The 13,955-nt window shown below is 36.7% G+C and overlaps 1 protein-coding gene across 7 annotated transcripts in view; it reads right to left on the bottom strand.

Annotated features, from left to right (window-relative positions):
* PIR (pirin) overlaps positions 1-13,955 on the bottom strand; it is a 134,708-nt gene that overhangs the window by 31,229 nt on the left and 89,524 nt on the right. For all 7 annotated transcript variants that reach the window (XM_021007437.2, XM_078146096.1, XM_021007431.2 and 4 more), the window contains exon 6: positions 5,251-5,335. In XM_021007437.2, the coding sequence (XP_020863096.1) occupies positions 5,251-5,335 (85 nt within the window). The remainder of the gene's footprint in view (positions 1-5,250; positions 5,336-13,955) is intronic.

Below are 13,955 nucleotides of genomic sequence, written 5' to 3'. Positions count from 1 at the left end.
TTTTGGGGAGATTGATTATCTACACTTAATCAATGGGGATAACGTTAACAATACAGATTAAACTCAAAACTGAATCTTGAATTTTCAGAGTCAGTTGTTAAACATTTATCAGCACATCCCTGAGTCAAGGGAGGTTCAGTTTGGAGGGTGGAGAGGGTTTGGGGGGTTTTCCCCAGAAACAACTGCTTTAGAGATAATAGCAAAAGGCATTATTAAAATACTCTGTGTGTGTGTATGTGTGTGTGTGTGTGTGTGTGTGTGTGTGTGTGTGTGAGAGAGAGAGAGAGAGAGAGAGAGAGAGAAGAGAGAGAGAGAGAGAGAATATGTATAAGAACTCACCTTGTAGCTGTAGTCCATAAAGGAGATCTGGGACACACTAGTGGGATGAAGACTGTGCTTTGTACTGAACCTCCCTCCACATCTCCCACAATAGAGCAATACTAATACTGGCAACTTGTGTTCTTTAAAGCTTGGTTTTAAAAGAAGTTTTTGTTTGTTTGTTTGTTTTTTGTGAGTTTACTGAATCCTAATCCTACACAATCCTAATTTCCCATTTTATTATCAGCATTTGACCAATCCACCATCAATCCAGTCAGATTTCTGTATAGCACAACATGCATAGATTTCAAATTCTTGAGCTCCCTATAGTCCCCAAGAGGGAAGAACTAGGACCTAAGGCAACCATAAATGAAATATGTGACTATGTGCATATGAAACTCAAAAGCATAAAAGTAATTTTGTCAATGGTATGAGGGGTGAATTGAAGGAGGGAGAGAGTGAAGGCAGGAAGATCTATTAGGTCCTATAGTAATAATCCAGGTAATTGTTTTGGTAATCAGGGCCTGTGTCGTGATGTTTGCAGTAGGAAGTGAATGAGATGATATTTTTGAGAGATGCAGCAGAGGTATAATTAATATGACTTGGTAACTAATTGGATAGGAGAGGGTAGGAAATGGGAAATCAGAAATATACATTCATATATGTGTTCATATATATAACTATATATATTATACATATATAAATAAACTTTAGCTTATTTAAAATTTAGAGAATGCTTTATTTAGTGCTTCACTAAACACTAAACATTCCTACTTAAAAAAAACCCTGTTTATTATGAAGATTTAATCTAGGTTTCTGATTCATTTATTTTCTAAAGCAGAAAAAACTTACTTTGGCATTTTTAAAGCCATGTCACTTCTAAACTATTTTTCAGTAGCTTTGTGGGCTTTTTGTACTGAAATTAGGGAGTTGTTCTTTATTTTGTTTTTCCTAGCAAGGAATAGAACGTGAAATCCCAAAGGTTTAAGTTCAAGTCACAGATGAAATTCATGTGTTCTGATCATGTGCTGTTTGAAAACAATTACGTTCTGGCACACTAAGGAAAGACTTTACTGTCCTAACATGCATCCATACTCCCTAAACTAAAACCAGGAATGTTTATATTGGTGATACAGAACTGTTCCCTGGATTATGTCACATCTCAGGTTGGGTTTTGCCACCATTCTGAAGATAAATTGGTATATACATACATACATACATATATACATACATACATACATACATACATACATACATATACATATATTCAACTCATTTGACTAAAATTTATAAAAAACACTTTGAATATTAAATCATGGGCCCTTTCTTGCACAGGACACCTATATGATATATATGTGAATATGTATATATATGTATAATATTCAAAGCTTTTAAAAATTTCAGTCAAATGAGTTGAATTTGACTCAAAGTTATTAATTAAATACAGGAGACTTTGTTCTCTCTCTCTTCCTCGTATCTCTCTCTCTCTCTCTCTCTCTCTCTCTCTCTCTCTCTCTCTCTCTCTCTCTTCTCTCTCTCTCTCTCCCCCTCTCCTTTCCTAAGCATCTTGTACAAAACCATTCCACAATTTAGTCTGCAGCACTGGTAGTTAAGAATTTTAATTCAAGGTGGAGACAGGAGAAGTAAAATTCTCAAAGAAATATGAATCTGGATTGAAATGCACTAAGAGAGCTTTGAGAAAAGTTTGTTTATGCTGGTTAAAGAGGCAGCTAGGTGGCACAGCAGATAAGAGCGTTGGGCCCAGGGGTCAGGAAGATCTGAGTTCAAATCCAGCCCTCAGACACTTACTAGCTGTGTGACCACCAGCAAGTCATTTAACCCTGTTTGCCTCAGCTTCCTCATCTGTAAAATGAGCTGGAGAAAGGAATGGCAAACCGCTCCTGTGTCTTTGCCAAGAAAACCCCATGGACAGTATGGTCCATGGAGTCACAAGTGAACAATAACAACAGCTTTATTCAGATTGTCTCCCTATTTTACTAGAGTTGTAGATATTCATAAAACCTCTTCCAATCTCAGAGTCTTTGAGTATTTATTTGTTAAGCATGCACACAGAAACATACAAAGTTAAAATCACCTGAACACCCTATCAGCTTTTTTTAACTGGCTTATCTTAGAGACCTTTTCCAAGGTTAGAAGAAAATGATGGCCCCTCTAAGACTTTCTGAAGAAAATGCAGACAAATATACATGAACAAGCCCATGTGAACATATACTTTGTCAGATTCAGAGAGCTACTGAAGGGGAAAGAGGGCAAACTAAAGACCAGCCAGTGGTACAAACTTTGAGCTGGTCACACAGTGGATGAAGTTGTACTTGAGAAGTCTTAATACCAGAAGGAACATGTATTTCTAGGAAAAGCTCAGTTGAGTAAATGATACTTTTCTAGAAACAGAGATTATTTCCTTCTCAATGAATGGTAATTAGCAAATTTATCAGTTTTCAATAAAGAAAATTAGATTGTTATCTAAGTAATGAAAAGAGTCAAAGCAAACACTAGCTATAATTTTTATTTTTTTTAGCTCACAGCTAACAAATAAAAAATCATGTGGCAAATGTGAAGGAATCTGGTAATGTCAGAAACTGTACAAATAGGATTCTTCATAAGTGCCTAAAACCTAGCGCATTCCAAAAATCACTGTACAAAACATCTGTTTTCTGCAAGATTAGCACAACTGAATACAAATGTGCATCGCCTGAAGGAAACAGGGAGATGGTAAAAACTGATTCCAATACTATTTATGGGAAAGAATTTAGATAAAATTTAGGCTGAATCATGAAGGTCATTTCCTGATATAAAAGAGCAGAGAGTTTATAGGAAAATCTCTCAAGGGTGAATGCTTCATCTTTTGGGCTTGTAAAAGAATATATTTTCATCACTAGCATGGAATGGATTGGAAGCATTCTATTGTGTTATTTAGGTAACTACATAACTGCCTCATGTTAAATAAGCTCAACCTCAAGGCTGACATACAAAGTTAGACACAGCTCAGAGATGCACTAACAGGAATATCACTGCAAACACATTTCTTTATAATAAAATACTTAACAAGCTTTAGGGACCACTTGTCCCCAGAACCATTTGAAACAACAGAAATCTTGAAAAAGCTAAATCTGGAAAGTCCTTGGAATTTGCTGTAATGACTTTTGTTTTTTCAGAACCTTTTTAATTTAATATAATCCAAATTATCCATTTTACTTCCAGTAACGCTCTATCTCATTTTGTCATAAATTCTTCCCTTACCCATAATATAATGGGATTTGGTTGCTTTTTTGTTTCTTTTTTTTTTTTTTTAGAAAGGTGATAGAAAGATAGAGGGTTGATTCTAGCTTTCAAAACTCCATTTGAACATCTATAAAATGTAATGTTTATGAACAAGATGTGCCTAAATTATCTAAAGAAAACCCAGATGTGCGCTTAATTCACAGGTCTCTTTGTGTCAATGAAAAGGAAACATACAACCTTTGGTTTTATCATCTATTGTGTTACTGAAAGAAGTATAATTGAAAGAAGAGAGGATGTAGACAATATCTGACATTTGAAATATGGGTACATAAGAATTTCAAGAATTGGATAAAAAAAGAGGATGACATTTTCCAAATTGATGTGTACACATATAGTAGTTTCCCTACATCTCCCTACCCACTGGCCTTTACTTATCTCTTAAGAGTTTAGCAAAGAGGCTTTTGACCTTTTTTGTCACAGATCCCTGGAGCAGTCTAGTGCTATCTCAAAATAATGCTTTTAAGTAAGTAATTAATACCTAAGGACTGCAAAGGAAACCAATTACATTAAAATGTAGTTAAGCACTAAAATGGAAATTCATGGAGCCCAGATTAAGAATCCCAACTTTAGAATAAATTTAACAATAATTAAATCTTTGTTCCAAACCCCTTTCTGGCCTTGACCTTAAGGGGCTGGGGGAGGACCACCTATCTTTTGGAACCACTTAAGATGATTGTTGCTTCTCAGCCAAAAGTGAAGGCACATCAATCACCCTGGAGTGGAAGTGTCCTTGTGATTTCCTCTGGGCTGTGGTGCTACATCGCTTTTAAACCACAGATGGCAAATCTTAGCTAAAATCCCACCTTCTATAGGAAATCTTTCCCAACCTCCCTTTATTCTAGTGCCTTTCCTCTGTAGATTATTTCCAGTTCATCCTGTATATATCTTGTCTGTAATAGTTGTTTGTATGTTGTTTTCCCCATTAGGCTGTGAGCTCCTTGCCAGCAGGGACTGTCTTCTACCTTTAACTATATCCACAGATATTAGCACCAAAGCCTGGCATAATAGTAGGCACTTAATAAATGTTTATTGACTGACCAACTGACAGTATTTTAAAAAATACATAAGCCACATAGGAAAAAGGAAATAATTTTCTTTAGGTTCACTTCTTCAGATGTCAATAACAGCCCCTATTGCTACTACAGTTTTACTTGGCCATAGAGAAACAAAGAAGGTGAAAGGCTTTTCATTCATTCTTTAGAATCAGAACACCAGTTTTTCCCTGAATTCCCTGAATGGGATTTCCAGTGCCATAAACAATATTTATGAAGTAGGACAGAGTTAAGTTCCAGAAAAGGCTTACTCCCATTATGTTTTTTTCTTACTTTCTAAGGCATGTTCATACACAGGCACCAAAATACTTGATGAACTTTTCCAGGCTCAGAATCAACCAATTTTGAAGGAAAGGTGCCATGGAGAGCATGCTGAAGTCATAAGACCTGAGTTCAAATCCTAGTTCATCCATTTGCTATCTGTGTGATCTTAGACAAATTACATAACTTCTCTGAGTTTTGGGTTCCTCATCTGTAAAATAAGGGGTCTGGACTAGAAAACTGCTGAGGTTCTTTTCATCTCTAGACCTATGGTCCTAAGATCCTATTTTGAAATGACAATGACAGTGCTACTTACCTTCAGGAACAGGCTGGCAATGCTTGGCTCCTTGGTCCAATTTGAATTCCAAATATAAGGTAGGTGTGCGAGTAAAAATCTTGGACTGGAGAAATGAATAACAGTTAGTATTTTTCTGATGGTATAGTTCTTATAAAAAATGAATTAACTAAGGGATACAGAAAACTGAATGTATTTGTGATGTATATTTCAGATAATTTCAACTTTGGTTCTATGGACAGGTTCTTAGTCAGTTAGGTGGCACAACAGAGTGTTGAGCCTGGAGTCTGGAGGACCTGAGTTCAAATCCAGCCTCAAACACTTACTAGCTGTGTGACCCTGGGCAAGTCACTTAATTCCTGTTTGCCTCGTTTCCTCATCTGTAAAATGAGCTGGAGAAGGAAATGGCAAACCATTTCAGTATATTTGCCAAGAAAATCCCAAGTGGGGTCATAAAGAGTTAGACATGACTGAAATGACACAACAACAAAGTCTGTGAGCAGAAATTCTCTACCATCCTAGAAATATTGTCTAAATTCATTAAATTAGTAGCCACAGCCATTCTATAATATCAGGTTTTTAAAATAAGCCAAGAAATCATTTAACTTTATTGCCTTCACATCTCATTAAGGGTGTTTCATTTTACTGTTTTATATCCTTGGAGCTCAGCACAGTGCCTTCAACAGAGTAGGCATTTAATAAATGTTTTCTGAATTAACTTACTACATGTGTGATCCTGGTTACGTCACTTGGAGAAGTCTAGAGATCTCAGTTTCCACATGTCTAAAATGACGGAGTTAGATTAGATGACCCCCAAAGTTTCTTCTAGTTCTAAATCTAGAATCTTAAAAATTTCTTGAATTTAATTTATTATAAATAATAAAATATCACAAATTAATAATTTATTATAGATAATAAAATATGATCTTTTTACCTTTATGTGAAGTATGAGCTATTTCACCAGGAGGTAAATATTATTAAATTGAATTTAATACCCAGGATTTTTTTTAATTTTTATATTTATTTATTTTATTTTTAAAAACTGATTACCAATTTCCAAAAAGCTTTGATTAAAATAATCATGAAGCATTCTCTTAAAAATGCTAGTCAACAGAATAATGCAATAAGAAGGTGGAAAATAAATCTACCAAGACTCAAAAGCTTGAGATATTTGTACCATGTGGCTTTTTAAAATTTCAAAACTTTGAATGAATTCCAATTGCAAAATATTTAAAAACAAAAATCCCAAAGCAGCTATTCTAATTACTATACTTTTACAAGCTGTCCAGAACAACCCTATAGCTAAAATATGTGTATGTTTTTCTTTTGGAATTTCCCAATTTGTTTTCAGGCCCAGAGTTTGTTTGTTTGTCTGCTTAACCTTTTGCAAAGGATGGAATGCATATATATTTAGAGGCTGAAGATCAAGAACTGACTTTAGGGGAATTCTTTTTACAACATATTCATTTGTTTGACTTAAAGGATCCTTTTCCTGACTTCATTCATGAGCTATGAAAAGGAAATTTTAAAAAACATTTTTTCATATATATTTGAACTGGGGGCAGCTAGGTGGCTGAGTAGACAGAGCACCAGTGCTGGAGTCAGGAGGATCTGAGTGCAAATCCGGTCTCAGACCAAGCACTAGACACTTACTAGCTGTGTGATCCTGGGCAAGTAACTTAACCTCAATTACCTCGCCAAAAAAAACCAACCAACCAACCAAATATGTTTGAATTTTACAAATACCCAAGTTAATCAATACTTTAATATAGTGACACCTGTTGTTAAGATATATAGGGGATTAGTTAAGCATTAGTCATAATAGGTACATCAAGAGAATCTCAATTCACAAATTTATTCATTATTCTTCCATTTCAAATATTTGCCTCCTTGATCTTTATGCCATAAAGAATATTTAATTTCATGAAACATTTATTACCATACCAGTGATAAAATCCATTTTGTAATAACCATAATTAGAAAATAATTGTGTTTATGATGGGTTTGCTTTTTTCATGAAAATTACAGTTTCAATGATGTATTTATAACCATGTTTCCATTTCTATGCTTCAGATGACTTTCTCTCCAAAACTGTACAAATCTCATCTGAAATCTGTGTCTGTATTCACATATTTTAGCAATATATTTAAAACAAAGTTCTTTTTTCCACTTATATTAGGAATCAAAATGTTCATCCATAGCAATGGCAATATCCCACACCTCTTGACATAACAAATTTCTTCCTTTATAGGGAAATATTGCCCTTTTCATTATTAACTGCTCCTTTTGAAAAGGGTCCTAAAAAGACAGAATACTTTACATTGAAAGCTAGGCAGTACTTGGGGTGGGGGTAGGGTTATATGTGTGTGTGCCTGTAAGGGGTGGCGTGATCGACTTAGGCTGAAACTAACTTTGTTAATAGACAAGACACAAGGATGTAAGGTGAAATTGAATTATGGAATGAGATCTACACAACTCATTTTACTTTGCCACTGCTATCCAGAACCTTCCCTCTTCTATACTGGATATTGCTATACCTGGATAGTAAAGAAGACTCCAACATAGTTCTCTCTTCAAGGAGTTTATAATCTAGTTGGGGAAATACGACAAGCAAATGAAACAAACAAGGTAAAATATCTTAAGTACAACAAAAGAGGCGCAAACCAAAGTGAAATATATATAGTTTACACAGAGAAGTTAAGATAGATCTGTCCACATATGAATTGAAGACCTAATCACCTATGCATTTTAACATCCTGAAATCACCTTTTCCTGCCTCTCTGAATTTCCTCTAGTTGCCCTCTTAAATCACCACCCTAGTGATGGGGTAAGTACCCAAGCCAAGACCTTTGCCCCTCACCCCAAAAAGAATTTGGGTCCTATTTGTCTATAGACCCCAGAAAACCCTTAAACTTTCCTTGAACTCTTTAGTCAAAGAAGTCTTAAGAGGTTGCCTGAAGCTATAATCCACTCAACTGGCCTTTCCTTATCTGTCTAGGCCCAACCTCCCAATAAATTGCTATCCTAATTAAGCCTAGCCCTTCATTGTCTATTCCTAGATGACCCTATTCAACCTCCCAGACACTCCCATTGGGATTTTCCCAAGACCCTTTCCCCAGTCACCCCAGCTTCAAGATCCTCCCTAAACTCTCCTCCAGTACTAGCCATTCCCATCAAGATGCCCAGCCCTGCCCCCCAGTCACCCCAGAGCTACTTGACCACTCCCAGATCCTGCCCATAGTCTTTCTGTATATAAGATCCATCCTGGCTGCCATTTAGGGGCTGAGACTTCCTCATGCTTGCTCATCCTTAGGAGGGTCACAAATGTTCAGGTTCCTCAAGAGTCTGGCATATATGATTCATCTTTAATAAACCTTGTCTTTGGTTGAAAGAAGGCTTGGGTCGAATTCTTTCAGTGTGGACCCACATGTGATTTTGGGGTCCCAACACCCCTAGCATCTAAACATCAACACTAAGGCTCAGCTTCCCAGTAATTATTTTCCTAAATAGTTCATTTAGTGAGAAAGCCATAAGGTGTAGTACAGAAAGGGTTTTAGGGTTAGAAAGCTAATACAAACACAACAAAAAAAGTCACCCACAACTAATGTGTGTGACTGTAGTATAAAACTGTAAAGCTCTGTGTCAATGGCTTACTTTGAACTCAGAAAGCAAGAACTCTGCCTATTTTAGGGTATGATTTTCATATTATTTTCTTTTGTAAATAGTGGCTTGGATTCAGCTAGTGATTTCATAAAATGAATTACCTGATACAACATTATCTAGAATGACTGGTTGCAGATTAAATATGACATTCACTTGACTTGTCTCTCCTTATTTTTTCCACCTGGCTGTTCTCTTGGACTTTATGGTCTCAAGAAATTCATCTTCCTGCAAGATCATGTCAACTCTGAAACTCACACCTCCTCAGTACCTCTTGCCCCTGAGCTACCTACCACTCTCTGCAAAGAGTGGGTAAAGGGTGGACAGTGGAGCATTCTTCCCAAGTCCTCCATTTAAGGAGGGAGCCCAAGGCAGGTACCTCATCATTACCCACCAGCTGCAGATTTCATCACGTCCTCACACTGGATGATGTAGAAGGAGTAGGTACCTCATGAATCTTATTCATATATGAAGGAAGGAAGATTGAACACACACACACACACACACACACACACACACACATACCAGTTTGGCATAGAAATTCATTAAACCCAACAGGCAGGGATAGGGAGAGGGGGTTTAACAGAAGGAAAAGAGTCAGGGAGGAAACAGATAAAATAAAAATAAACTTCAACTTTGGTGAGTGAATCTTAAAAACAAGTAATAAAAAGAAAGAAAGTAGGTATAAGAACTAGTGTCTGGAGTACCAGCGGCTAGATAAAGAGCACAGGTCAGTGGAGTGGGACTAGACCACTTCTAATACAAATTACTAGTGTTAACCAAGTTTCTTCTGTTTTACTACTTTCTTCTTAGTAAATAAGTGGACATGTGGCATGAAGAACAAAAAGCATAAGAGAATAAAAGAGATATACATAATTAGCATGAATATGAATGAGATGAATTCCAATGATAAATAACAAATTTTGCTAGAACTAGGAGACAGACAAAGGAAAGGAAATTTAAATAACATAAAACTATTCTATAGTCACCAGAAACCATGAGAGGGGATGAAATAATCTGTTCTGAACAGCAACGGAACTCAAGATGCAAACCAAAGTAGCATACTCTGAAAACCTGAATCTAATCATTAAAGAAAATATATGGACATTGATTGAATCAAAAAGAGTTATTTGAAGCATCCTTTCAAATCCCAGCAAATTTGGAAAATACAACAATGGCCTCTGAATTGGAAAAGATCAATTTACATTCCAATCCTAAAGAAGGACAATGCCAAAGAATGTTCAAATTATTTAACAGTTGTGCCCATTTCACATACGAGCAAGGTTATGATTAAGATCCTGCAAGCTAGGCTTCAGCAATATGTTAATTGAGGACTACCATAAAAGCAGTCTAGTTTTTGAAGTGGCAGAGGAACTAGAGACCAAACTGTCAATATTCACTGGAGTATGGAGAGAGCAAGGGTGTTCCAGAAAACAAACAAACAAACAAACATCTACTTCTGCTTCATTGACTACACCAAAGTCTTTAATTATGTGAATCACAATAAAATGTGGCAAGTCTTCAAAAACATAGGAGTACCAGACCATCTTACTTATCTCCTGAGAAAGCTGTATGTGGGCCAAGAAGCAATAGTTAGAACTGAACATGGAATAACTGATTGGTTTAAGATTGGAAAAAGAGTATGGCAAGACTGTAGATTGTCACCTTATTTATTTAACTTATTTGCAGAATATATCATGGAAAATGAAGGCTGAATGAATCAAAAGCTAGAATCAAGGTTATTAGAAGAAATATCAATGATCTCAGATATTCAGACAATACCACTCTGATGGCAAAAAGTGAGGAGGAATTAAGAAGCCTCTTAATGAGGATGAAAGAGGAGAGTATAAAAGCTGGCTTGAAGCTTAACATCAAAAAACTAAGATCTTGGCAATTGGTCCCATCTTTTCCTGGTAAACAGAGGGAGAAGAAATGGAAGTGATGAGGATGGGATCTGGACCCCAAAAAGGAAAAACTCTGGACCTTCCCACATGGCCAAATCTCTGGCATCACCTGAGGCTATGATCCCACTTCTCTGTTAACCCTTAACCTACCCTAGCCCTCCATTGTCTTACCTCCCTATGACCCCTGGCCATTTCCCACCCTTAATCCTAGCTAGACTCCATTCTCCCTTGGCCATGTGGTCCAGGTCCCTGGAGTCCTATTACTTCATAGGCTACTTGGCCACTCCTAGATCCCTCCCATAATCTTTCTGTATATAAGGACCATCTTGTTTCCATTAAGGTGCTCACATTCTTAAAATCTAGCCATTGCTCAGATTCTTATAATCTAGTCAATAGCTCATAGATGCTCAGATTCCTTAAGAGTCTGGCCAATATGGCAGATCTTTCATAAACCTTGTCTTTGGCTGAAAGAAGCTTGGGTCAAATTCTTTTAGGTAGGACCCGTGTGTTGTGATTTTGGGGTCCCAGCACCCCTAAACCTCAACAGAAGCAGTGTCAGATTTTATATTCTTCAGCTCAAAGATTGCTACAGATGGCAACTACAGCCATGAAATTAAAATACACTTGTTCCTTGGAAGGAAAGCTATGGCAAATCTGGACAGCATACTAAAAAGCAGAGATGTCATCTTGCTGACAAAGGTTCATATAGTCCAAGCTATGGTTTTTCCAGTAGTAATGTATGGCAGTGAGAAAAGCTGAGCACCACAGAATCATCACTTCTGAATTGTGATACTAGAGAAGACTTCTGAGAGTCCCTTGAATAGCAAGGAGATCAAGTCAGTCAATACTTAAAAGAAATTAATTCAGACTACTCAATGGAAAGTCAAATACTGAAGCTGAAACTTAATATTTTGGCCACATGATGAGAAGACAGGATTCACTGGAAAAGACTCTGATGTTGGGAAAGATTGAAGGTAAAAGGAAAAGGGGACACCAGAGGATGAAATGGATGAATAATGTCATGGAAACAACAAACATGAACTTGAACAGAGTTTGAGAGATAGTGAGGAAACAAGTGTGCTATGGCCTAGGGTCAGGAAGAGTCAGACATTACTGAACTACTGAACAACAACACAATTCAAAGAAAACCAGATCTAAACAAATTGTTTGCTTTGCAAATACTCCAGACAGAAATACAGGAAAGATAAAGAAATTCATCAAGGCACACAACAAGTACAATGAATGCACAGATAACAAAATAAATGGGGGGGGAGGGGGAGCCAAGGCTACTAAAAGACACCACTAAAAGAAGAAAGGCACCTCTGAGGTTAACAACCACAACAATGATAATAAAATAATAACAGGAACCATTAAGAGACTGGAAAGTACACAAAGATACAAGGGTGAAAGAGGAAGCCAAATGGAAGTGATATTGGAGAAACAAGCCTGAAACAGCATGGACTAAACCTACAGGTCAGTCAGTGTTTCAGTGGGATTAAAGTGTAGATTGGGTGGCAGAAAGGAAAAGGGGGAGGAAAACAGATAGAGGGGAATACAAGATGTACCCTAAGCAAGTCAAAGTTTGAAAGTGAAGGGAAAATAACTGCTGTGGTTGCTCAGGAAGAGGCAAAGGGTAAAGAAACAAAGAAGGGGAAGAAAAGAGGAAATCTTATTTCATTGGTGGGAGTGGAAACCACTGAAGAACATGTTCATGGGGAAAGAAAAATATTTTATAAATGGAGATAAAGAGTTTACCATGGATATAATCTACAAGGATTTGATGCTTAGAAAGTTCACTCATCCTGCCTCAGGAGAAGGGAAATCACAGCTCCTGGGGTTAACCAACACCCAAAGATCAGGAAAGCATGGACCCAGACAAGAGATTTTATGGTAAATGGGAGTAATGGAACTATGCTTATGTGTTACAAGGCAGGGCTTTATTAGAGATGGGGAGAATTAGGAATGGAGATGAAGACCAGTTCAAAAAACAGGGTATCAGTGAAATATTTTGAAATTGCTTAGGACAGCTTTGGAACTAATGACCTAACTTTATTATATCCTTTAAAAACCCCAACAAGTTGTATATAACAGAGATTCAAGGCTTCACATGCAATCTTCTAATTCCATTTTTTTGGGTAAAAAAATTCATGTTTACCAATGTTTACAAAGTTTATAATGAGAAGAAAAAATTAAATTTTAAAGCGTACATGTGTGTAAGTATGCAAGGAGTGGTGAAGGTTTGGCATAGAGGGTTCTCTGTGTGTCATATGATCTCCTCTTTCAGTATTAGATGTGTTTAAGCAATGGGCTTTGAAATTGCCTGGTAGGTGGTTTTTACATAGTTTACAATCAATTCAAGTTCCCTCCATAAACCTTCAAAGAACAGAGAGAAGTATCCCTGTGTGACTGCATAAATGAAACCAGAAAACCCACTGATGGCAAACGCATATGGAGGCTCAAATTAGCATTAAATCTGCAGAACTCAAATCACAAATGACCATCAGGGCAGCACACACTGGGAGAGCAAGATGTGATTTTACTTAAATTTCTGCCTAATCTCTTGATGATCCCCTAACCACTGGGAATCCAATAGCACTGCACTTAGGTTTGTCCAAGGAACAATTCTAAAACTATCTTCAGAAAATTACAGGTATTATTTACAACATATTGGATACATACTTTGTGTGAGAAACTTTTCCTCCTCTGCCAAAAAATAGGACCCTTGATTAATACAGTATGGCCTCCAGAATGGTAGTGATGGTGACAGTGATTATGATAACCCACCATATTCACACAGTATTTTAAATGTGCTATCTTTATAATAATCTTTCTAGGCAGGCAACAGCAACTATTATTCATCCCTAGGGAAAGGAGTTCTAGTGCTGCTTATATGATAAATGCTGATCATCGGTCTTTTTTAGTTTAATTTTTAACATGGTGATATTTGATCCTCACAGTATAGCAAAATAGAAAGAATACTGCAATTTTGCAGTATTAAAAGAATTAAAAACCAAAGGGATTCCCATCTATTGGGGAATAGCTAAATGAAGATATTTAAACATATAAATGCAGTAGAAAATTATTACATTATAAGAAATGATGAAATAGCTTCAAAGGAACCAGAGAAGGCCTGTACAAGCTGAAACAAAGTGAAGTGAGCAG

The sequence above is a fragment of the Phascolarctos cinereus genome, unplaced genomic scaffold (assembly GCF_003287225.1).
Source record: "Phascolarctos cinereus isolate Bilbo 61053 unplaced genomic scaffold, phaCin_HiC Scaffold_726;HRSCAF=1367, whole genome shotgun sequence".
NCBI lineage: Eukaryota > Metazoa > Chordata > Mammalia > Diprotodontia > Phascolarctidae > Phascolarctos > Phascolarctos cinereus.
This window is presented reverse-complemented; position numbering and strand designations above follow the sequence as displayed.